General features: G+C 39.6%; 2 protein-coding genes and 2 pseudogenes across 2 annotated transcripts in view; 1 reads left to right on the forward strand and 3 right to left on the reverse strand.

The window, feature by feature from the left end:
- The window catches only part of LOC145478013 (lipopolysaccharide-binding protein-like), a 31,542-nt gene extending 26,400 nt beyond the window's left edge, over positions 1-5,142 (forward strand). Inside the window, exons 10-16 of the mRNA XM_081455899.1 lie at positions 516-575; positions 808-975; positions 2,193-2,260; positions 2,857-2,899; positions 2,979-3,051; positions 4,065-4,141; positions 4,544-5,142. Of these exons, the coding sequence (XP_081312025.1) occupies positions 516-575; positions 808-975; positions 2,193-2,260; positions 2,857-2,899; positions 2,979-3,051; positions 4,065-4,141; positions 4,544-4,600 (546 nt within the window). The 3' untranslated portion in view covers positions 4,601-5,142. The remainder of the gene's footprint in view (positions 1-515; positions 576-807; positions 976-2,192; positions 2,261-2,856; positions 2,900-2,978; positions 3,052-4,064; positions 4,142-4,543) is intronic.
- A 626-nt stretch (positions 5,143-5,768) lies between these two features.
- On the reverse strand, positions 5,769-8,669 carry LOC145470707 (uncharacterized; annotated as a pseudogene).
- Positions 8,670-9,864: 1,195 nt separating this feature from the next.
- On the reverse strand, positions 9,865-14,526 carry LOC145470713 (uncharacterized; annotated as a pseudogene).
- Positions 14,527-21,920: 7,394 nt separating this feature from the next.
- LOC145468356 (melatonin receptor type 1A-like) lies at positions 21,921-26,061 on the reverse strand. The gene is made up of 2 exons (XM_081452056.1): positions 25,976-26,061; positions 21,921-25,314 (listed from the first exon to the last, which is right to left on the reverse strand). The coding sequence occupies exon 2, from the start codon at positions 25,283-25,285 to the stop codon at positions 24,266-24,268; it is 1,020 nt and encodes a 339-aa protein (XP_081308182.1). The 5' UTR covers positions 25,286-25,314; positions 25,976-26,061; the 3' UTR covers positions 21,921-24,265.
- Positions 26,062-26,377: the final 316 nt, after the last annotated feature.

Raw genomic sequence — 26,377 nt, forward strand, 5'->3', positions numbered from 1 at the left:
TACAGGCTCCCTTTTTTGATTTACACGTTATTTACAGGCTCCTGTTTTCATTTTCCATGTTATTTACAGCCTCCATTTTTTTTATTTACATGTTGTTTACAGCCTCCCCTTTTTATTTACATGTTATTTACAGTATTATGACAGCCTCCCTGTATTAAATTTACATGTTATTTACGGGTTTCCAGGTTGAATCACGAGAAATTTACAGGCTATTTACAGTATTTGCAGGAACAGTTTACATGTTATTTACATGATCTTAGCCCTTTGCTTTGAAACATTTACAGTGTTTTCTTCATCATTTACATGTTTCACTTGAAATATTTACATGTTTTTTACATGAAACCTCCAAAACATGTAAAAGGGGAAAAATCATGTAAATTAATCTTTACAGTCTCTTTTTGATTATTTACATGTTAATTACATGTTATTTACATACTCTGTAAATTTTCAACTTTTCCAGTGATTGTTATAAATGACTTTCCTCCTTCCTTTGAATTAACTTTTTCCACTTGCAGATTCCTCGATCTTCAAAGTTCCAATTGAACACTCAATCATTCCAGACATTTCTCTACAAGGTTTGTATTAAAGGCAAAGAGTATTTTACAGTAGATCTCGCCGATATTGCTTGTTTTAAAAGATCGAAAGAAAGCTTTTATAGTGACCATTTACTAGTGTTTTTACATCAGTTCGAAAAAAACCCAGTTTGAAATTTTCTGTGCATTTCCAGGAAGTCACGCTAGTGGCCAGTCTGTAACGTTTAGGTAGTAGTGATATTGAATTCTTTTTTCCCCCTTTTTTGTTTTTAAGCTGTACCAGAAGTATCCAGACCGCCCTGTCTTTGTGAAAGTCTACACTACCAAGGCACCCGTTTTCACTTCACGTCACAGCGGAACCAACGTGACAGTCACTGGTAATGTGGAGGTTTACGTCACCACTAGGAATGGAGCTCCCGTTTACGCTCTGACAGTGGGTTTGGTAAGCTTTGCTATACATCGGAAACTGCTGGTTACAAAACTTAGAATTCAAAGATTCCTGGTTGATTTTTTAAGCAAGAGACGTCTTCAGAACCTTGATTATAGATTTTGCTAATTACTAAATGGTATGTTGTATTTAAATTTCGTCAACATAATAGTCAACAGCAACAAGTAAGCAATAACGAAGCGCGCGAAGTCTAAAAATAGAATGCAAATTATTGGAACCCCGCGAGAGTCAGACAACATAAGCGTGTTCTGAGAGAAATAAGAGGAAAATTAACGCCAAATTTTTGTTTTAAAACTTGTTTTAGGAACACTTGCTTACGCGCTTGAAAAAGTGTCAAATCTTCCACCATTCCGTTTTGTTTGTCTGAGTTTGTCTGGGTTATGACGTCACTCGCGCGCTTCGCTATTCGAGAGTTTCCATTGGCTTAGCCATCATAGTATATGAGCAATTATACCATGCTCTACAAATATGGTAAGCGTACGTGTGATTTTTTGGGGCGTTTCTATTTTTTTTTTTCTAGTTTTCTATATTTTGGGAGCGTTTTTAATGAAACAATAGGCCCTTTGCAGCTTAGCCATTATGTGACCTATTTTTCATAAAATTATGGGCTATAACTTAACGAATGCCAGAAATGGAAAAAGCATGTCGAAAATATCAGAATAGCCAAGTTTGAGGCCCCCATCATTAAAGAAGGAGATTTCATGACGGTCTGAATTTTTAAAAGAATAAGAAGATTTGTATGGAAAAAATTGCTGGAGAGTAAGACCTTGCTCTCCAGCAACGTTTTACATACAAATCCTCTAAATTTTCCGAAAATTCAAACTGTCATATAAACTTACTCTTTAATTCCACGTGACTCAAACTTGGCCATTTTGGTATTTGCGATGCGCTCTAGCCATTTCTGGCATTCTTTAAGTTATAGCCCATAATATAATAATTTTCTAGGAAAAATTTGGTCACATGACCCCAGCTGCAAAGGGCCGCAAAATTGCAAAATTTTTGCAACTGCAAAATTGGCCGCGCACTTGTCTTATGGAGGTAATTAGAGCCAACTCGGTGCTACGCACCTTATTTGCTATCAATCATGTCATATCCTACGCGCGCTCGTGGAATAATTGTTAAATATCCCCCGGTATTTTGCTTCATCATGTGTTGAGTTTCCCTTTCGACGAAAGGTAGAGTTATTTTATAGTTCACCTCTGTTTCTACAGAAAGCTGATCTTGCTGGATCACTGGGTGTGAATAGTGGCAACCTGACATTCCATACAAAGACATTCACGTAAGATACGCCAACTAAAAAATACTCGTAACTTGATAATACCGAGCACACAGTATTAAGTTCAGTTTCATATCCAGAGTGAAAACATTTCTTTTCCCAAAATAATGTGCTAGGGTTTCATACTCAAAAATGTTTTCTTCTCATTTCCTTACATAACTCATTTTCCAATGCCTATATAATCGTAATCAGTCAGTACCTCGGAAGAAGAAAAAGTTCGCACACTACGATTCGAACCTGCGACCTTCAGATTACCGCATCTGAAAAATTTTATTCCCCGATTCTTAGCAGTTCTCCAATCTGCTCTCAGTCAACCACTGATTGATTGAAGACTCCCCTGACTCAAAGGTTCGAACGGCCTGCTTCAGTTTCAGACTGCAGCGTTTTTCTGCTGGAAATCACTCAATTTGCTTACAAAATGACTTGTTGTACTTTACTGCTGGAAATAAATCAGTTTGGTCACCAAATGACTTGGCCATATTCTCTATTCATGGATATCACGAGTTGGCTTAAAAAGACTTCTGATTGAAATTGATAACATAATTTATAACAAAATGAAACAAAAAAGAATGATTATTACTGTTGTTTTCTCATTCAAGGACGAAAGTACATCTTGTACGTTCTGCCATTGGAGATATCAAGGTATGTCTTGTATTCGGCCAATTTTGCGAGTGAAGTATTCAATTAATATTTGTACTTATGAACTCCATGTTTTCAACAGTTTAATATTGGATTACTTCAGTGGTTTCTCAATGGCGTCGTAGAATCTGGAGATTTTGTGAAGAAGTTAAATGGTATGTAAAACACCTGGTGTTTTGTATTAAGACTGCAAGACAGGCGGTTAATCGGAGCAGGGCGCGGGACCAGTAATAACCTCTTTCTCGCGCTCCGCGCTGTCCCTCCCGCTTCGCGCCCATGTATCACGTTCGTGTTTTGCCCTAATAACACTTTTTTTTTTGTAGGCTATGTTGTTTCAGCTATATGTTCCAATAAAAGGGTTATACCAACACTTCCGGCAGTTGCAAAGCTTTTAAACGGCTGTGGTTATAAAGTGTACAAACTTTAAACTAACATAATTGTTATCTTGTGCATAAGAGTCCTGAACTCTGCTCTATGGAGTGTGAGTGTGTTTTGCCTTTTCGGAAATTTTCAGTGACGAATGGAACAGCATTTTCCACAATTTCCGGAAAAGAGCACAACCTCGCGATCTATATCCAAATTTTTCAATATTTCTTACAGGAAATTTAACTTTTCGAAAATTTAACGATTTTCCGATATTCCGGAAACTTTCCAAGGAAATTTAAGTTCTATTTGCCTCCGTCTCAAAAGTTCCGGAAGTGTTGGTTGAAAGGAAAGCGCCTAAAAGTTTGCTAAAAGTAGGGACTCTTACATATCATAAGCCCATGAAAAACAACGCGCACGCTTGTAATTTTCTGCCATTGTTACCTGCCTTCTGGTTATTAGGGTCTGTATCTGTAACTTTTCCAGATGTGGAAGGAACCTAGAAGAGTTATGACATCGCTCAAATATGGACAATTCGTTGATAATCCTGTTCAAAAAGCTCTAGGGTGAATATCGTCATCGTCTTGTAAAAATTCTTTTCTGGGAGGACTACTTAATTATCGCAGCATTTATCAATACCGCGCATGTCCTGGATGTTCCATAGAACGTCGTCTGCCTGGTAGTTTTCTCTTTGGAATTTTCACTTTTATTTCAAAACAACTTATTCACTTCTAACTTATGAAACTAAAGCCAGCTCCTCTCTTGTCCAAGTGTGTGTAAACTTATTTTAACTTTCTCCTTGAAGTGATTGGAGAGAGAGGATTTCCCTTACCAATGTTTCGGAGGATATTGTGGGAGGACATTGCCATACGCACCGGACAGGTAACCTTCAGTCCATTGTTTGCTGTTTAAATCATTGTATGAATTATTGCTACTGTTATTGTTAAGCATATATGCACCTGGCAGGTGTTTGATAATTTGGTTCATGATATGATCTGGTCCTGCCCAAGTGGAATATGATATATAAAGGTTACGAGTAGTTGGGAATAAATAAATGCAGAGGAACTGAGCAGACGCGTTTCATAATGTGTCTGCCGTTTCATTTCTCGCTAACAGGCATTCAGTCTATCTCCGTCGCTCAAAGCTGTCCGGCGGTAGTATTTTTTCAGCCTGTGTTTATTTTCTTTTGGTCGGTTTGTGCATGAATTTCATAGAAACCCTTGCATACTGAATGGTCAAATAGCACTACTCCTTTACAACATTTGTTTTAATTTTATTTTACAGGGTTACACCCATATTGAGACGAACCTCAAGTACCTGCCAAAAGCTGGCGACGAGTGAGATGAAAACAAGAAATGACGTGGAATTAAATTAAGACTGATTTCTTAAAATATGTCGTAAACTTCTTTTATTTTTGTGTTACCTCTAACAACCTAAAGCGAATGTTGCTTTTAATTTTTCAAACTTTCCACGGCGACTGCAGCCTAGTCCATCGTCTAAACTATCCATCGTCAAAGCTCTTCAAGTAGTACGTTTACCGTTTTCTCGATCTTAGCCAGAGCCTTTCACTGTGTAATTTCTCTTTCAGCTCACAGCCACCTCTTGGGTAATGAGAGTAATGGAATGTTCCTTTCTTAAAATTAATCAGTTAATATACCTTTGTTCTATAGGGTAGCTAGAAGACTTACGTCTTTAAACTGCTCTAATATATATATATCAAATCAATGGTTGTTGGTGTCCAATTTTCCAACAAAATCAGTAGCAATGGTTGATGTTGATGTTAGAAATTCAGCAATAGACTTAATCTTTTTGGTAACATTTTTCTTTTCAAGTCAGTGTATTTTTGAAATAAAATAAAGCTTGTCACGCAACTGAACACAGACATGGGAATATATGTAAATAATAGCACATATTTATACTGGCACATCCACGTGATGGGTGTTTACCGCCTGATTCCAGTTCGAGCTAGAATAGGCCCTTTGCACGATCCGGTCACATGGTACGGAATAAATTATGCTGGGACGCAAGCTACGCAGTGGGACTTCTAAAACAAAGGAGAGTCGGGCTGGACTGGTACGAGTTCCTTTGTTTTGGAAGTCCCACTGTGTAACTTGCGTCCCAGCATAATTTATTCCGTACCATGTGACCGGATCGTGCAAAGGGCCTATTTTAAGTGTTGATTTTTGTAGAGGGAGGAAACCGGCGAACCCAGAGAAAAAATTCTAATTAAAATTTTTAATCATTCCTAGAGTGGTAATTTGTTATAGGGTGTAAGCGACAATTTTTTTCCTCTGGAATCATTGCGAAACGGAAACAGAATAAGTTTCGCTGTTGAGTTTTGAACATTTTATGACGTCATTTGTATTGCCCATTCAAAAGATTGATTAGATTTCCCATGCCTACACTCTTGCTGACCGTGGGAATGTCGTCGTCATATTGAAAGGTTCAAAACTTAAGTGGAAGCACAAGCCGCAGGCGAATAGTTTAACTCCAAAGCTTTGGACATTTCAATGTGTTACCGGTTTCTTCATATTCAGGTTAAATTCTCTCATCGACCCTAGTTCTTGACTGCTAGTTATTGTAAAAGAGTCTGAAAAGCTGACATTTCTAATGTTATATCCCTTCGTCAGAGCCATGCTTGTAAGGGCTACACGTGCAGATACTTCCTTATGAAGTTAAGATAATACCTGGCCCGGTAAAATCAATTAAGGAGACGAATTTGAGAAATACGTTTGTCATGTCGGAATCGTGACTTTGCTACAATGCATCTGTTCTAAATCTGGTCCATGTATTTGACTGCGCCGGTTAAACGCGATTATGAAAAGCAACTTCGTTCATTATCACTTAGTGGTTTTCTGGAATTTATTCCTTCAGTGCTGTTTACGTTTACAAGGCTTGCTGAATGTAAAGGAAAAGAAAGACCATGTTAAATGGCATGAAACTATATTTAAGGAAGTGTGGCCTCATGTTTGCACTTTTCGGTTCCCTTGGCATCATTGATATAATTTACGAAGTCAACGGCCGTTTTCGAAAATTGACCTTCTTCAGTGGATCAGAGCATCCGGGTTTCGCTGGAAACAAACTGATGGCTGGTCCTCCAAAACCGTTGACCCCAGTAAGAAGGAAGTCCTGCAGCTCTGTCATCTGCACTTCAGACATGAGGACTTTTGTTTTGCCCTGAAGATTATTTCCGATCACAGCAAAGGCTCCTAATGCACCCGTGGAAGGACTGATGCAACAGCCGGCTGTCCACATAGATTTAGGAATACCTATTGCGTCGCTGGAGGGTTTAAGCAATTTAAGTGTTCCTTGGATCGCTTCAAGCCCGCTCGGTCCACTTTGAATGCTAGCCTCTGAGATGCCAGTGATTAAGTACAAGTCCCCACCTTTCGGACTACACGTGCTTGTGGCATATTCCCTTGTCCTTTTTTCATACTGAACCCACTGGCCGCTGTTAAATACTCCAATCTGTGGAACGGCGTTAGTGTAGGTGAACGTTGAAAGCATGTGGGCATCAGAGAATGAGTAGGTCTCTGCTGGAAGCAGATGACCCATGGCGTACATCTTTTGACCTGCGTGGGCTTGGTCGCCTGCTTGCTTCTTAATCCCTTTTATGGAAATTAACAAAACAAATTGCCAATTAATAATACTTGAGGTCTGATGGTTGACAAATATATCATTAGATTAAAAATCTATAACGCAAACAAAGGCTTCAAAAAGTTAATCAGACTCCCATCCATGCAAACTCGAAGAATCCAAAACATGCTATTCACAATAAACAATTGTATTTCGGACAAAGCTCCCCACGCAAGTAGAGATCTTGTCACCTTACGCTCATCCATGACTATATCCTTTCTTTGCCGAAAAATAACACGACTAAATATGGTCTCAAATTATGGAGAAATTTTGACGCAAAGAAATGGAACGAGCTAACAAATGGTATTAGAACTGAAGTAGGCACTAATGAAGTGAACAACAAAATTCGATCGCTTAAGTTTGACTGATATCGGAATTTATTGTCCTTTTAGTTCTCTGCGTTTATAGTTTTATACATATGGGTTATTGACCAAGCGTGAGGTCAAGTTGGCTGGATATTGGCCAAGTTCTTTTTTTGCGAGTTTATGGACCTCGACTTCGTCTCGATCCATAAACTCGCAAAAAAAGAACGAGGCCAATATCCAGCCATCTTGACCGAACAAGCTTGGTCAATAAAGGATTTATTATATGGCTTTCACGGAAAATTTTCTTGCGGGTTACGGCGAGTAATCACGAGCGGGCAAGATAGCTCCATCTTGCCCGTTCGGGTAGCCAATAACAGTGCAGAATTTGAGTCATCTTGCCCGCTCACGGAGCTAGCCATGTAATAACATCAATTATTGTACATTTTGAGTTATAATTTTTAGAATATACTAGGGCCGTGGATTACCCGTAGACTAGCTGATTAGCTAACCGTACACTCCGCGTTAAATAAAGTATCGTATCGCATACGCTTTGCTTCCACCTACTTCCACGGGATATCGCACATTTAATTTTCAATGCGCTGTTTGATGTTTAAAAAAAAGTGGTAAATAATCCTCAATAAAAAGCGTTAGACTGAAAAGTCTAAGGAGATATGTCCAGTTTAACAATCATGCAATAATATTTTAAGACAGGATCTTTTGGGGGGCAAACATTTTCTTTAGGTAGGTCAAAGTAGTTTACCATCTTCCTGTCGCCAGTTGTCGACGCCGACTCTCTGTGCAGTACCAAACTGGCTCACTTATGCTTGCCGTACGACGTAAGCAGAGTAGATTGGTATTCCATAGTCATCATCGAACATGGTTGAGTAGAAGTAATCCGCAGTATCATTAGGAACTTGTTGACAGATATATCTGATATTCTTGTGGTCTTTTCGGAAGCCTGATGGAGGCTGCGTGCTAGCGAAGAAGTGTTTGTAGCAATCCGTGACGTTTGTTGAAACCACCGATCTACGATGTCTGACCAGTTGGTTTACGTCTTGAACATCCACAGCATCATTCTTGTTCAAGCCATCGTCTTCTATTTTTCAAAGACGTTACGTAATTTGGGAATTAAAATGAGTGAAAATGAGCCAGGACGGGAAAAAGAAGAAAAATTTGCTTACTTTCTTTCGGTAAAATGTATTTGGTTGAAACTGTATTTGTATTAATAGGCACTGAAGAGATTTCTCCAAAAATGAAAGACTTAAGATGTTTTACAGTATGTTAGTGTTTCCTCGTAAGATATTTTCAAAATCCTATTGGAAATACTTGAAGTAAATTCTTAAACAGATGGCTAACCAAGACGTAATAAGAAATCGATGCTCACCGTTTATGTCAATGTTCTGATAAACCAGTTTGGCTTGCGTGTTAGTCTTCGAAACAACCAAAATAAACAATAAGAGAAGAGACATGTTGAGGAAAGAAATCTTGATGTTTATGCGAGACGGAAAAAACCTCTGTCGAGTTTCATTTCGTATGTCTGATTGCTTAAAAAGAAAGTAAAATCAATGATTGGCTCAACAACTTAGAATTTAATCATGCGTTTAAATGCCACCAGAACGTAAATGAAGAAAACTGACATCTAACGGTGTGACTGCATTTTTTCAATAACAGAATGATAACCGGTTATGATCATGTGATTTTAACCGACCAGAATTTTGCCCTTTATGTGAAACTGAGGGCGTAACATCTTGTATTATAACATAACTAAAGCAAAGCGCGCGCTCTGATTGGTTAATTTAGCATCTACTATTTGCCCATGGGTGTACGTTGCTGACGTGTGTGCTAATGTTTACAAAGCAAATCTTTAGGCAGACATTGTTTCCAAAGTAATGGCCGACGTCCTTCTCCCAGAAATGCGAAACTGTCTGCACAGTTGTGTGAAGATGAAACTTTATTGAGTTACTGGTGTGCAGTCGGTGGTTGTTTTTTGTTGTCATGTAAGACTACACGAACATTTTTTTGTGATGTAGCTCAATAAAAGGACTTCTGTTGTTCCAATGTCTCAATGTTATGTTATAAAACAAATGGTAAACGCCATAGCGTGTACTATTGAGTTATGGATGCACGCGGGAGGCTTGCTAAGCACTCAAGAAGCTAGAGTCGCACGAGGCGATAGCCTCGTGCGACTCTTACGCTTCTTTCGTGCTTAGCAACCTCCCGCGTGCATCCATAACTCAATAGTGCACGCTATGGCGTTTACCATTTGTTAATTTTTAGATACCTTCATCCCCCGACAGAAAAAAAAGTTCGATACAAGGCTTCCCTCAATCTTGTCCAACACACAATCCGAGTAAATCGAATTCGTAATCTGAACTCGAATCATTGCTGGTCATCAAATATTTAGCAACCATCACAAGGTTTGGGTGTCTACTAAATATCAGACACAGCTTGTCTCACAAAGCAGTTTAATTATTTTGTTAAACTTATAAAATCGATATCCAGAATCTTAAACTAGAATGTTCACTAACCCAACTATTAAATTGCTATTGTAAACTTCTATCGCACTGAAATTTTACTTGTCAAATGAGTTTATAACATAACTAAAGCAAAGCGCGCGCTCTGATTGGTTAGTTTAGCGTCTACTATTTGCCCATGGGTGTACGTTGCTGACGTGTGTGCTAATGTTTACAAAGCAAATCCCTTGATGACAGACATTGTTTCCAAAGTAATGGCCGTTGCAATGTCTCAATGTTATGTTATAAAACAAATGGTAAACGCCATAGCGTGCACTATTGAGTTATGGATGCACTTGGGAGGGTTGCTAAGCACTCAAGAAGCTAGAGTCGCACGAGGCGATCGCCTCGTGCGACTCTTACGCTTCTTTCGTGCTTAGCAACCTCCCGCGTGCATCCATAACTCAATAGTACACGCTATGGCGTTTACCATTTGTTAATTCTCCACTGAAATAAAATAGAATGGGTAAATACTAAGAAAGCTTTCAATTTTGACGCTTGACAAGATTTTGACACTCCGAAGTAGGACGACGGCACATTCGAAATTTCGTGGTGTTTGATTCAGACTCGGTGGGTGCCAAGAAAGTAGCCTAAAATGTCTCTTACGACTGAACACTTTTCTTTACATGCAACCAATTGCATAATCAGAGTATAAAATTGAAACTTTTGAACCAAGCATATATAAAAACGGAAATCGTGCTGTTGATAATTTACTCTTTGACCCTCATTAAGGCTTACTAATGAAAAAAAAAATTGATTTTTTAAGGATGGTTAACCTCTGCCCAAGATTTATTTACCTGAGGTTTATTTGATAATAGTTTTCCCTGCTGACCGAGCCTAAACTTGGCCCTTACGCGCATGCTCTATATGCGCCCTGGTTTTATGGACAGTTTACAGGCAGAAGTCCGTACCCCCTCCCCTCCAGGGTCACCACACCTGCAATGCGAGTGATGACCCGTCGAATCCGTTCATCAGGAAGACGGTGTGAGGTTATTAATGCTGATGAGAACATGACCATAAATTTGTTATAATTAACCGATCGCGGAGAATATATGGGAGAATCTTGATCAAGGTAAAATTGCTAAATTCGTATTATTTGGTCATCATTGAATGGTTCACTTTATAAGAACACCCGCGGTTTCCTGGAATCAAAAGGACAGTTCGACCTCCAGCCAAGGAGAAGAAACTGTTGTATAACATGGACTGTCACGTGAGACATTTGTATCACTCTTGTATTCTGATCATTATTGCCAATGAAAGCAAAAGGCCCCAGCACTACATCATTTGAATGAACACAACAACCAGCTGTCCACAAATAGCTGGGTATTACTATGTTCGTTTTTTTTCTCGATTTGTCTCGCCAAACCTGGTGGCAAGTTTGCCTTTTTGAATTTGAATGCGAACCTCTGAGATGCCAGTGAGCAAGTATATTGTTCCGCATCATAGTTAGCCCACTGGCCATAGTTGAACGCTGCATACTGTAGCACAGAATTGGTGTAGGCGAAAGTTGAACGTAGATGACTCTTGGTGAACGAGAACGTCTCTGCAGGTAGCTAGTGACCTTTGTGGATAAAGGGCACACCGCGGTACATCTTTAAGCTTCCCTGGTTATTTTTGGAAATGCCTATTGAAATAAAGAGTAAGTTATTGTAAACTGTATTGAGATACCGTAACTCTCATCAAAAAATGCTTCGTTAGCGTTACTGAGAGATCTTGATTAAATATGATAGTCGAGGAAGAACCCCTACAGCGGCTAACACGTTCTCAGTCCCTACTCTGTCAAACGTTGTCATGAGAGTTGTCTTACCGTTCTCTAATCACAGTTAAAATTCGGTTAAAAATCTATGTGCGAAACATGTAACTTCCTACTGGTTTGCTAAGTACGTTTTAAGAACAGCTTGCTTTAACGGTCACCTATACCTATGCAGGATAGAAAAATTCTATTTTATGAAACTTTGCCAGGAAGAAGGTTTTTACTAACTTATTTGAAAACTGTACCTTTGGGGTTGTTTGGATTTTTATTTTCTTGTGGAGACGGCCTTATAATTACGTACTTGGCCCGGAAAGAGCAAAACTTGACCCCAAAATTACACTTTTTGTGAGCGCTAGCAAGCCAAAATAATAAGCGTGACTGGAAAAGCTAACCCATAGTGCTAAAATATCATCTTTCAGCAGTTATTTAACCTTGTCACATCAGCATGAAATTCAAACCTAAATTAAGGTCAGAGTTTACTCCAAGTGTTTCGTCAACTGTGTATTCCACTAGTTTTCTCAAAGATTACTCTCGATGCTGATTTATTATCTGATATTTCGTTGCGCGCGTTGTCTTTAGTTGCCAACCGCTCAATGTATGATTTCTTATTCAAAATAAACATTTGCTCAAAATGCTCGTTTGCAGCCTGATACGTATTTTCAATTACAGCAACTGATCTTATAGACCTAAAGACTATTTTAGTGGAGATAAGACCCACAGGCAAAACATTTCTGGATCAATGTTGGAGATAGTGATCGTGGCGTGAAAGGTCAAAATGTCAGGCGATTAGTTCAATTGCCCAGTCTTCGAGAGGCTCTCAATTTTTTTGGTTTATTTACCCAAGCTAGATTTGCGATAAAAACGTAGCTTAAGGGATACTTTTAACCAGAAAAATAGTTTGGGCAGGGAAATCCATATACCAGATTGACTTTCTGGTCCACGAGAGTGACCTAAATTTTGACGTGACGCAACTTCATCAGAGCGTATGATTTTAAAAATTTGCTAAAAATTCAGGTTTAAATTTCATGCTTATCTGACAACGTTAAATAACTGCTAAAAGATGATACAGTCAAACCTGTATATAACGGTCACCCTTGGGAAATGGCCAGGTGACCTTTATAAACAGGATGACCGCTGTACACAGGTTGTCTTTAAACTCCCCTGCAGGTCAATAAATAGCATTTTTATGTGCAAATAATCACTCAATTTACGTTTTATTGACAATAACGAGTAACAGCAACGCAATAAACACGATAAAAAAGGCCCATAAAATATCCGTGGTGCACTTTTAGGGAGGTGCAGTAAAAGTCTACTGGAAGCTAATGAACAACGTTTTTAAGTGGACAATCACTTAATTTACATTTATTGACAGCTATTGTAAACAGAAACGCAATAAATACGACAAAAATGTCCATAAAATGTCCGTGATGTACTTTAAGGGAGGTGCAGTATACTTTGATCTAAGTTTCCTTGTAGGAAAAGCTTTTAAAGTAACAACATGGATTTCAAGACGAAAAGAAATCGTTATAGTTTTCTGGTATTTGGGAGCTCGAAGCTTGATTTCATGTACTTGACTTTACTCAGTGTGAAAGCAACTTGAGTTCTTCATGTCCATAGTCTTTCAGCCAAGCCGATGCCGAGCGCTGTCTTGGTCCAATGCTGTGTTGTTACAGTTACAGTAACTATTGTTTGAAAGTGTCAGCACTTTAATGTTACCTGCCACAAGCAGGTGTCGGACGTGGGCCATGACGTGTATAAGTAGTTGTGTTCAGTACTAATATTTGTATTTTTGCGAGACCCCTGTCTTGGTGGCTGCTATTTAACGAGCTGATGAATAAAGCTTGTCATTATTTGTTAATCGTAACCCAATTTCGTGACCGTTACATACAGGTAAAAGATAATGAAATTGTGGATTCAGGAAGTCTAAAGGGTGACCGCGTCCGTTATATACAGGTGACCGCTATATGCAGGTCACCTTAACAGTAAATATAAGGGACGGTTTTTGGGAAGTTGTTCAGTGACCGTTATACACAGGGTGACCGCTATATACAGGGCCGTTATATACAGGTTTGACTGTATTTTAGTACTATGGGTTAGCTTTTCCAGTTACGCTTATTATTTTGGCTTGCTAGCGCTCACAAAAAGTGTAATTTTGGGGTCATTTTTTGCTCTTTTCGGGGCAAAATACGTAAGGCCGTCTCCACAAGAAAATAAAAATCCAAACAACTTCAAAGCTACAGTTTTGAAATAGGTTATAGTAAAAACCTTCTTCCTGACAAAGTTTCAGAAAATCAAATTTTTCTATCCTGCATAGGTATAGGTGACCCTTAGAGAAATATGCTCTTAAGTACTGTTTTATCTCGTTTCACTGTGGAAACTATACCTTTTTCTTGGTGCCATCCTCCCGCCCTCTTCACAGCTCAAACTGACCTCCTCGTGCTTTCGTCACATAGTATGCTGAATAGATCGGGATCCCATAGTCCAGGTCAAACATGGTGGCATAGACGTAAGCAGGATCACGAAGGGATGTTTGGCAGATGTATCTGATGTTGATGCAGTTTTTGCGGAAACCAGTTGGCGGCTGACCATCAACAAAGGAAGAAGAATAGCATTTGCTAGCAGCTCTGGAGACCAAGGATTTTGGAGGCCTGGGTTTGTGTCCATGTTCGAAATGCGTGATTAAAGAATACTCTGCTATTAAAAAAAAAGCACAGACATAGACCCTAGTTTGATGAATACCTATTTTTCCAAAGGCTATCGGCTCATATTCATCAGAAGTAAATGTTCGCTCAAGGTTTTTATTAAGGAAGGGTTCCTTAAGAAATCTAGTTTGATATTAGAATAACAATGATCTTGTTAATCCAACACTTATTTGGCGTGGGATAATCTGACTAAATTCAAAATTTGCAGAACCTCTTCTCGCCATACAGGAAAGACCGACAGAAGAATTTTTGTCAGTATGCATCTTTTTGACCGCATTGTTTAGGAGATACATACATACATCGACTCTGAAAAACTTGAGGACAAACGGTTAATTAATTGCTTGGTTGTAGGTTGCATTACATCAAATTCTAAGGTTTGCAAGTAAAAATATGAATGAGCATGATTATATCTGAACTGCTGAAAAAGATATGAAGACATCAATAATCATCGCAGGGATATACACAACATATGGAGTTGTGGAATTAAAGCCTGACAAAAATTCAGGCTACGAACCCATAGCCTCTGCGATACCGGTACAGTGGTCTACCAACTGAGCGCTATCAAGGCAACTGGGAACTAGCCGTGTTGTGAGTTCGTAATAGGGAGTTTAAGAAAACCACAACAGCAACGCCAACGGGAACGTCACTAAACAAAAGATTTAATTAGGAGAACAATGGCTGTGCACGTGCGTTATAATTCTTAGTACATTTCTTTACCGTCCTCGGCAGAACAACAACGTGAAATGACCAAATTCTGCGTTGTCTGGAGAACGTGAATCACGACGACTAATTCTTTAAATTTTTATTTCAAGTTTATCGTGTGTCTCAGATTCAGTTTCGTGAAAGTTTTGTCAGTGATAAACAAAGTAAATGACTTTAGAGTATCGCGAGACTCGTAGGTAAAATATAGTCATTTTTTAATCGACGCTGTCCTCGTCGTCGCCGTCTTGGTTACTTAAACTACCCGTAGATGGCTACATGTATATTAGGAACTCACATGACCTGTTCTCAGTTGGCTTGATAGCTCAGTTGGTAGAGCACCGCACCGGGATCGCAGAGGTCATTGGTTCGAGTCCCATAAAAGCCTGGTTTTTTATTTATTTATTTATTTATTTATTTATTTTGTCAGGCTTTAATTTCACAGCTACCTAAATTGTGTATATCACTGCGATGATCATTGACGTCTTCAAGATTGAAACTTTTGTAATGTCTTAGAATTGCAGCCAAGTTTAAGGCGGGACTTACAGCGTTTGTAAGGCTAATAGGTCAGTAGTCTCTAACAGAACAAATGGCAGAGAAATTTCTCCATAACAATTTTACCATACATCTTTAAGTAAACCAAAACTCTCATGTGATCTAGCTCGCTATTGCCATGCTCTCCCCCCCCCCGACTGAGGTATTGCGTAATAAATATAAAAATTTCACAACATTTCAAAATAAAGCAAAACAAAATGAAATTTAGCCCTTTTTCTGGGATTATTGTTGGCAGAGATCCTCTATCACCTTTTGAGGTAAATAAAGCATACAATACAACGCAGTTTTCTAATTTTCATGCAAAAGGTGTCTTCAAAACGTAAACGGAGGAGATTTAATATTACATTTTAGTTTTGGGACTAGTTTTGACAGTGAAAATTAGGGAAACGGTAACGCTAGGGTTATTATTACCCAAGCCTAACACTAAGCTATGCATTAGGGTTAGACCTAAGCCTAACCCTAAGGATTAGGGTTAGGGTTCGGGTGTAGGGTTAGGGTTAGGGTTAGGTTTCGGGTTGGGGTTAGGGTTAGGGTTAGGGCTAGGTCTAGTTAGGGTTAGGGTTAGGGCTAGGTGTAGTTACGGTTAGGGGTTGGGTTTGGGTGAGGGTTAGGTCTAATACATCAGTTGAAGGAAGGAACGATAAGTTCTTTTAACAGGAAAAGGTAGCCCTAGACGTTTATTTCACTAGTTAGCAATCAAAAATGGTTGTTTTAGGTACGAAAAAAGCGCTAGAAGTTAGTCAGGTCATTTAGGGTCGTCAAATACTTGTTTCCTCACTTGAAGAAGAAAACAGTACAATTTTTTTATAAACACATTACCAGGAAAAACAGGCGAAAGACGCCGAGTGGCAGAACACGGTGACAAATGTTCATTTCACTAATTAAGTGATAAATATTTTATCTTTAAACTTAAAAAGTTGTAGCCTTACTTCTTTCACATTGCTGAGCAACATTACTAAAGTTTTTGCTCTATTGGTAGGTCACGTGACTAGTTATTAACTAAATACTTTTTTCCCAGTTTGAGCGAAAAAAACAAGTGATAATAAGTAAAACTATGGATTTTCCAATTTGTGATGGCACAATCTTTTTATAACGTGATTTGAATTCTGTGCTTTTTGCATAGAATCCGTCCAATGGGGGAAAAAAGGTCACGTGACAATATTAATGTATTCATAAAATCTATTAAAAATGGATTAGGGAAATTTGTGTCATGTTATCAACAATAGTGTTATCTAAGCAACATGTCAACATCAAATTGGCGTTAAAGTTCTTTTGCAAACTAGCTTATTCTCAAAAATGTGTTTTGTGACGTCATGACCACGAAAGGTGTCGTGTGTCATTTTTATGCGCCTAATATGTTGAAATATAGGTTATTCTGTCCAAATTATCTAGCGCAGTAGTTCTTTTTCTTGATAAAATAGGCTTTTGAAAAGAAAGAAGAAGAAAGAAGCCGAATCAACAGCACAGAGCATAACATCTGCTCTTTCTGCGGATGACGCTGCAGAGGTACTCGACAAGGTTAAATCCACTACCCAGCGAGTCTTTAATACCACCAAAGACCGTCAACAGCGCAAGTTTGAGAAACTTTTGCGAGAGAAACAGTCTTCTGTTTCTCCTACAACTTTTGTTGACAAAACAAAGTGGGTTATCAACTTGTCATCCAGGACCCTTAACGAAGCTGAGGTGTCACTACTGAAGAAAGGTCTAAATTTCGCCGTGACTCCTACGAGCGTCCCAGCCACCGAGATCATCGCCAAAATTGAGTCAGCAGTCAGGCTACTAGATGCGGAGCGAGCAGACACAGTCAGGAGATCCGTCAACACCATCCTTCAACAGGCACAACCACCCACGCCCAACATCACGAAGGAGCAGCAGGAGGCTCTTAAAAGCTTAAAAGAGGACAACTCAATCATGGTCCTTCCGGCCGACAAAGGACGCGCTAGCGTAATCCTGGACGCTGACACATACCACGCAAAAATGTCAGCGCTAATTGATTCCGGACCGTACCAGCTGCTCAACAAAGATCCGACAGACCGCTTGACCCGGAAGCTATCTGAGAAGCTGCTAACCCTGAAACGGAGTGGACACATATCAGAGGCGGTTTATAATAAGATCAGACCTCGACACAAACAACCACCTAGGATCTATGGTTTGCCGAAGATCCACAAGGCCGACACACCGCTTAGGCCAATTGTGTCGTGTGTCAATACCTTTGCGTACGACCTGTCTGCTTTCTTGGCTAACGTATTATCTCCTCTTGCAGGTAACTCGAACTTCACAGTGAAGAACTCAACTGACTTCGCCTCCACCATCGCCAGTGAAGAGATCCAGGACCACGAGATCATGGTGTCTTTCGACGTAGAGTCACTGTTTACCAACGTACCGATCGAGGGCGCCGTACAAGCCGCGCTACAAAAAATGGAGAACGACGCAGGCCTGGCTGACCGCACGACACTTACACCAGTTCAAATCGCGGACCTCTTGAATCTACGTACTTCCAGTACAACGGATCGATTTACGAACAACGAGACGGCACAGCCATGGGGAGCCCTGTATCCGCGGTTATTGCTAATCTCTACATGGAGATATTTGAAGAACAAGCAATAGAGTCCGCACCTTGCAAGCCTAAGATCTGGAAACGCTACGTAGATGATACTTTCACCATCCTGGATCGGGATAGAGTTGACGTCTTCCTGCAACACCTGAACAGTCAACAACCATCAATCCGTTTCACCATGGAGATCGAGAACAACAACAAGATCGCCTTTCTCGACACGTCAGTTTACAGAGAACCTGATGGCCGCCTTACCACCAGTGTCTACAGGAAACCAACCCATACTGATCAGTACCTAGCGTATGATTCACACCACCCTCGTTCAGTAAAGCGCGGTATTGTGAAGTGTCTGTACGACCGGGCTAAACGTCTCGTCACCAAACCATCAGTAATCGCTGGAGAGAAGAAACATCTGTCATCTGTACTTGTTTCTAACGGATATCCCTCCTCTTTTGTACAGAAGATCACAAAGGCACGAACAACCCCAAGAAGAGAGCCTGTCGCGGAATTTAAATCCACCGCCGTTTTACCTTATGTCCAAGGAGTTTCGGAGTCTCTCCGCCGCTGCCTAGAACAACAAGGCATTCGCACCGTCTTTAAGTCCGACACGACACTTCGGTCACACTTAGTGCGACCAAAGGACACCGTCAACCCGGCTAAACAAGATGGTGTTGTCTACAGGATTCCCTGTGAGTGCGGCAAAGTCTACATCGGGGAAACAGGGAGATCTATGCAGGAGAGGATCAAAGAACACGACAGGGATATACGACTCGCCCGAACCCAGACCTCCGCCGTTTCTGAACACACCCACGAGACCGGCCACTATCCTATCTGGAATGAGGTCAAGTTTATTGATCGAGATCCTCACTGGTACACACGTAGGGTCAAGGAAGCTATTCACATAAGACTTCACCCTAACAACATCAACAGGGATAGCGGAATTGAAATTCCTGAAGCATGGATACCCACGATCAAGAAACACAACAACAGGAGAACGGTACAACAGCGGACCACTGAGGGAACAGCTACTCGCCGGAATAATGGAACAATAGGAGGATCGAAATGCACCAATCACAGCCGACCTTTGTGATATAAATGATACCGTGCAATCAGTTGACCTTATCGCCTGAAGAAGACTAGCAGTAAGCAGTCGAAACGTCGCGATCTACATCTCAAGTGACTACATCGTGAGACAAACGATAATACACTTTGTTATTCACGTTCTCTGCTGGGGGTCTTGGAGGGGCCTCAACCACCAATCGTGAGAGTTCCTCTACATTTGTGGAAAATTATCTCCCAGATAGATGATTCAGAAAAAGAAATTGAACTCTTGAACTGATTTTGGGTCACTGGTTAGGTGCAATGAACCTCAGAAACTCGCATTTAAATATCGAAAAAGTTAACCAAATAAGGCAGAACAAGTGATGATCTGGATTTCCAAGTCCAGTCCATATTCTAAAGTCCTAGAATTACCATAGTCCCGTGACGTTAATTGTAATTATCAACTCGTTTACCTTGGCGTAAAATTTGTTCGGTTTTTTTCGTCTTTTCCATGTCTTCTTCATCGGCAGAAAACCCTTCTTCGGCTATTTTCAACTCTGAAAATCCTACGGAATCTCGAAGTTAAGGATTTCGCTACGTCCAAATCTACCTCGCCAGCGAGTTCGTCTAGAAACTATTTTGCTTTGTTTTCATTGATAATCTCTATCCTGACGAAATCTTTTAGCCAGCGCAATTGAAGGCATTATGCCTTTCCTCAAATATGTTATAGTCTTGACTTTAATTGTTCTGGTTCATGGCTAACAACAGCCTTTATTGTCAGCTGGATACAACATGTACAGCAGCCATTCTTGTCAGATACACCTTGCAATGCCTTATGGGTAACTATACCGTTGCGACACGGAATGTACCTTCCCGCCAAATCAACACATTTTATAAGTCTAAAAGCAGGTCAAAACATTCGCACTTTCGTAGGCACGGCGCCTACTGCTTGCCATGTAACGCCCCAAAATACCTTTTTTGTGCCCTTGAAGTGATCTGCTTTTAGACCTGGTCTGTTTTGGCCTGACACAGTCGCAAACCAAGTTTCGATCTGTTGGCGCTTAAGAGCACCCGTGGAATCGCCAACTGCCGCGAACATTCAGTTCTTCGAATGCTGCATGTCAAGTTACCGATCGCCAGACTTAAATGATGTCCTTTGACCACCAAAACAGCTAATTAGAAGACATTCTGCCACTTACACGTTAGTAACCTTTCGACATCGAGGCTACTGCGTCATATGACTATTTCTCAGGCCCAGGCTGCTGGCTCTTAATTAATTAAGGTGGGACTTAACCTAAAAACACTTAAAAACACACCATGTTTCAAACATTTTTTCGTGGCTAAGAGTTAACTCCAAACCATGGCAAAGTATACATTCTTAAAAAGCTCAAAGAGCAAAGATTATGAAAAAAATATTTGTGTACCCTATACCTGTAACCTGACACCGGCTGATTAAATCTGCCACCTGTTGGGGAATGCCAGGGCTTACTTGAGAAAAGATAACTCCTACTAGAACTGATCAAAAGGAATAATTTTTACATTTTACAAAAGAAGACAAACGGCTTGCTGGGATAAGCATAGAGATTTTTGAAAAGTTAAAAGCACGTGAAATGATGACCAGTTAAATCTGATACAGAAAATCTAGCATACGTTTCAATACATAACTTTGACAGAATGCACTGGATGGAAAAGTTCTATGCTTATCCCACAGAAAGTACTAAAAACAACAAATCCTGAAAATTTTAGCTCAATTGAATAAATCCTTCTCAAGATATCTTTTCTAGAAGCGAAAATAACTCGTTCTGAGAAAACGAGCTTTAAACTTACAGTAACAGTACTTGTCAAATTTGAAAATAAAACTTCAATACCTTAAGATTCGAGTTCCGTAAAAAACAAAACTTCGAATTTCTTTCAGAATTTTAGGTTAAGTCCCGCCTTAAGCTCTCGATTTCATTTCTTAGTAGTCTCATTTATAACGTCTCGTAGCTACAAAATTACAAATTTATGACAAAGGGTCTGTGGAAGACAACACACGAGCACAGGTGTGCGCAGCGTAATGATAAAATAAATCAAAGTGGCTATGAGCCACTCACCTTGGAAATGATCGTCTGTTAACAGTGACAATTTTGTTGCCACTTACTTGAGGTTTTAATACGGAGGTTAAGTTTAAGTTAAAGCCCACTGGCAAAATGCAACGGTAAGAGAATACACGAGGAGATGACACCGTTGAAAACATTCATGAAGTTATTGGTGACCTGGTCCGAGACAATTATATAGAAAGTATGGCTTCATGTCCGATCAGCGAAGCAAAGATACTCAGTATAATCGGATTCTCGTTTTCATTCCTTTTTTTTTTTCATTCTTTATCTTCCCAGGCGTTATCAGTGATTTTTGTTTCTTTCTTTGTTACCTTTTGAGAGACCTTAGAAATACAAAAAAATTATCTAACGTAGAGTCATAATACCACGTCTCTTTCGCTCAACAAAGTTAAGCCCTTTTCGGCAGGGTTCCTGCTTGGATGGATTACCAAATACGAATATCCCATGTTATAATAACTTCTTTTTTTTTTCTTTTTTCGTTTTTTTTTTCCTTCCCTTTCCAAGGCAATAGTAGTGACTGCTGAACTCCCAGTCTTGTGTAATCTCTTTTTTTTTATTTATCAACTATTTTGTTGAGATCATTTCGCCATGTCCGTATTCATCTTCGAAGTATTTATTTACAATACTGTGTAAATAATAGCGAAATCCCCTCAATTCTCTTGTCTAGCTGTTAATCGTCCAAAACTTTTAATCACGGCTTCAATCATATTTCAAAAATTCATACAACTCACCAATTTTGTGATTTTCAATATCTCCTCGGCAATCGCCGAAGTACAGTTAAACCTGTATAAGCGGACACCTTCGGGAAATGAACTATTTATATAATTAGCTTCTATATATAAACACGTTCGTGTGAAAATCTATTCAATATAGATAATTTCTGCGGTAAGATATTGAGTACTTGCATCAGAAATTCAAAGAATAACTGCCTTGGACAGCGCGATGTTCGAACCCGGAGGGGGCGGGGGAACTCCTGTATGAAAAGGTCGGGGATGCGTCTCGGATGCAAACCAAGGATTCTGATCTCATTTGAGGTGTTGATGACGAAACGACACCATTCTTAGCTGTCAAAGTATCCTTTAGGGTGCAGTCAAAGAAATAGTAAGAAAAGAAACGCTCTCATTTGTTTTCCGCTGATCTCTCGAGTACGCGAATCGGGTCTACAAGTGCGCGCTAGATATAATCGTTTCTTGAACAGTGGCTACTAATCGAACCTATTCCGTTTTAAGTGGTATTTTTTAGGGGTCTAATGAAGCTCGAGTGTCGTCCATATTAGTCTTCTTTAGGACGTAAATTCAAATTTTCAGACAAGCATCCCTGACCTTATCATATGAGAGTCAAATGTCTAACAGGAAGTGACCCAGTGAAGAGGTGAAGGAGTGATGGAGTGAAATCAGGCACCACTACAACTTGGAAAATATGAATATTTTCTAGGTTAAAAACGAAACACGTTACGACGACAACATGTTGTTTGGAGCCATAGTGGTAAATAAACTGAACAATTTATTGTTCCTCTCTGTATCAGTTGTGTGAAGTATTTTTTCTTGTGTTGCCTTGAACTCAGCTAAAACTGATAGTGAGAATAACAGCGCAGCACAGAAATTCATCTCGAGCCTTGAGTGGCGACGGAAACAAGAAACCATGAAAATTTGTCCTCAGTTAAACAAGTTACACACGGTGCAAACAAGAAACGGACGGTTCTGGTGTTGCACAAATTGTATGATCGTTTAAGTTTCCTTGCTTCATGAGAAATAAATCTTTGTCAATTACATGCATTTATTGGATATTTTGCAGGATAACTAATAGTAGGCTCTTGGTGGCTTTGTTATCGACCCCGCTCACACTGCGACGGAGAAAATTGAAAACGTAACAATAACCGGTAATTCTGGATTTGTGGTTGAGGAAAACTCGGACGAGGAAATCACGTGATTATCGTGACGCCATCGTTTTCGAAAAGTTCCGTTTTAAAATTGTTATGTCTACACTAAAACGCAAAGCCGGCGTTTTCAAATTCCTCAGGTTAAATTTGAAGAGGCTTTTCGAAAAGCTCGGCTCTTTAGCCCGAACGGTAGGCCTAACTGAAGAAATAAAGTTGCCCTTTTCAGATTTATCCGGCGTAGTGAGGACGGAGCCTAAGGCACCAATAAAAGCGTATTTTGAAGACCCGTATAATTACTATGCGGTTTTTAAAAATACTCTGAAAAGAAAGTCATAGGAAGCTACACATAATTTCTGAGCGGTCAGTACATTTTGGTTGCTATTGGACTTTCTATTCTACTAAAACAGGAGGAAAAGGATTATTTGTCGTACATTAAGCTTGCGAAATTCCGGGCCATGTACACTGTGACGTGTTGGAAACAATCCAAGTTACGTCGTAATACCCTTAAAATGGCCATATGAACGTTTTTTGGGATGTGCCACACTTAATTTTCACTTATTTGAAACTTAATAGCAATTAGATTACTTTAATCTTGCTATGAAGGTCAGAAATGTCCTCGGCGTCCTCATAAAGAATGTTTCCTACACAAGAGAGTCCAACTAGACTGCCTAGATTACATTTCTCACCTTTCACAAAGAGAACTCCCGTATTTAACATTGATTGCGGGTGATTTAGCACTAACAGGGTTTCCCTCGAGCCGGATCATGCAAATAGTGTACAAATAGTGGCAGTTCTCGGATACCATCGAGGTCTTACGAAACCTGTCGATACAACCTCATTTACATTGTGGTCTACAGCAAGTTTACATAACCACAATAGAAATATATATTCAGGTTTTGTATGCTCTGTCTTTCAATAGGTACGGCGTTATGGCTGAGGAGTTTTGAAAATGCCAGGACCGCAAATACGTAATCCGAGTAGAATAAAAACAATTACAAATCAGGCAGGAGGGAATAAAAACGAATTGGTACATTTTGAATAGTTTGTAAGTTGTGTTAAACGGGGCCAAATATCTTGGTGTCTTTCTTTGACCTTCTTTGCTTTAAATAACACAAAAATTCACCAATGCTTGCCCAGCTGAGTATTTGAATTCACAACAAACAGTGAGTCAAAGGAGCATCCAAAGTGCGTGGCGACCAGAATTCGCAGGACATCTGCTTTGAAGAACAACACCTCCGTAGAATTATTCTGATACTGGCTCAGAGACATATTATAGCGTTGTTTGAGCACGTTCAGGACGAACCGAGATTCTTAAAGCCGGACGATCAGCAACTGTGGAAAACTGCAACTCAATTATTCTCCTAAAAGTTCGTCGAAACCGCCTGTTTCTTGCAGCGTATACCATAGGATTAACTACTGAAGCTAGACAAACTGTAAGCATCAACATCTCTTGTACTAGGCCAGGAATCGTGGTACCAAAGACAACAACAATACCTGTCACGGCAGTTGGAAACCAGCAAATTCCAAATAAACAAATAACGACGAAAAGCGTTTTTGCAATACGTACGTCTTCTCCGACTTCTTTGCGAAGTCCCCGGTTTTCGCTACTGTGCCCTGTGTTGTCGCTTTCTTGATTGCTCTTTATCTGCCTTCTGTGCTGTCGTACTGTTCGATATATTCCAACATAGCATCGCATAACAATAATTATATTTGCGTATAACGTGAAATAAGCCACAAACCGTGATATTCTGCTGGCGCTGTCAGGATTCTTATCAATAGAACAAAAAGCATTGTTTGGGTTGAACACGTACTCACCCAGGCCATAAAACGGTCGAGATGCCACCAAAATGGCGTAACACCAAATTCCGAATATCATGAAGGTAACATTTCTCTTTGTGTAAACAGTTTTGTACTTAATCCTGTGGCGTATCAGGATGAAGCGATTAATGCTTATTGTTGTCATAGTTACAAGTGTTGCGTTTACGTTTGTACTAAACATAAGCGCCTGTAGGTTGCACCCATGTAAGCCCAATTTCCATTCGCCTTGTATGAATGTTGCACTGGTCAGCGGCAGGACTACCACACAGAACAGGAAATCCGTTACTGCTAGGTTTACCACAAACACGTTTGGTGTTGTCCTCAGCGATTTCTCTTTCCAGACTGCGATAAACACTAATGTATTTCCACAAGCTCCAAGTACCATTAGAGAACACGTGACGAGGATTTCCATGGTTACTTGGAGAGAGCCGCGGGGTTGAAGGGAAAATGGAGCATTTGTTGATTCATTCATTCTTCCTCATCCAGGAAGGTGTTCTGAAACTAATTGTCAAGATGTGTTACTAGGACTTACTGGCAACGAAATAAAACCCCAAATTATCCTTTTTGGAAGTCCATGGCCAGTTAAGCTTGCATCAACCGCACACCTGTTTAAGAGCTTACTTCACATTTAAGAGCATGTTAAGAACTATTTTACTGGTGGGAAATCGTGATTCTAAGCATAAAAAATTGAACTTAGTCTTCTCCTCTCGCCTCAGTTCATAATAAATTTACCCACTAATCAATGAAGACTTTCCAAGTCTGAATAAGTGTTGATATCACAGTTAAATACTCAAAAGGTACGTTAATTCAGTTTCATGAACAGCCTTGCAACATAGTGATCTCCAAGGATGAATACAGCGTTCATTTGAATAGCAGTTTAGCATGATAATATTTAGCATTTCGTTTGAGCTAACGCAATATATAAATCTTGTTTTCTTTTTATCAAGAATTAGCTGGAAGAAAAAAGGTCGTCTAAAGGCTCGCAAAAAAGAGAGGATTAAACGATCTGAAAGCAAGTTATGAAATTAAAAGGCAAGTTATCGATTTCAGCTTGCTAATTACTGAGGATCGGTTTTCTCCCTGCAAGATCAGTTTGATGGCAGGTGTAATCTTCACTTGGCCTGATGAAAGTGAGAAATAACCCAACTGTACCAGCACTTACCTGTGCTGCTGTCATCTATTCCTGTGCAACCGAAAGTGGAAAGTTAGTGAAGAGTAAGTTCCACAAGTCTGAAAGGCGTATCTTTCACACGCAAAATATAACACGTTCAAAGTGTTTTGGTGGTTGTTCAGTAAGTACAACCCAAGCCTCACTGTCTTTTCAACATAAGCGATATGTGGCATATTCAATACTAACGAAAAAGGAAATTAAAATTGAAAATTTTGCTCCTTATTGGCGGACAGAAACAGTATTTGCTTTTTATCAGTTTTCGTAATAAAAAACAGCAAGTTGAAAAACATAGTCTGACAACTTAATCTATTTGATCTATGGCTCTAAAAAGGAATATTGATATATAACTGACATTTCATAACAATATGTGATAACTGCTCTTATTTTTGTCAG

This window comes from Orbicella franksi, chromosome 2 (genome assembly GCF_964199315.1).
Source record: "Orbicella franksi chromosome 2, jaOrbFran1.1, whole genome shotgun sequence".
Taxonomy (NCBI): Eukaryota; Metazoa; Cnidaria; class Anthozoa; order Scleractinia; family Merulinidae; genus Orbicella; species Orbicella franksi.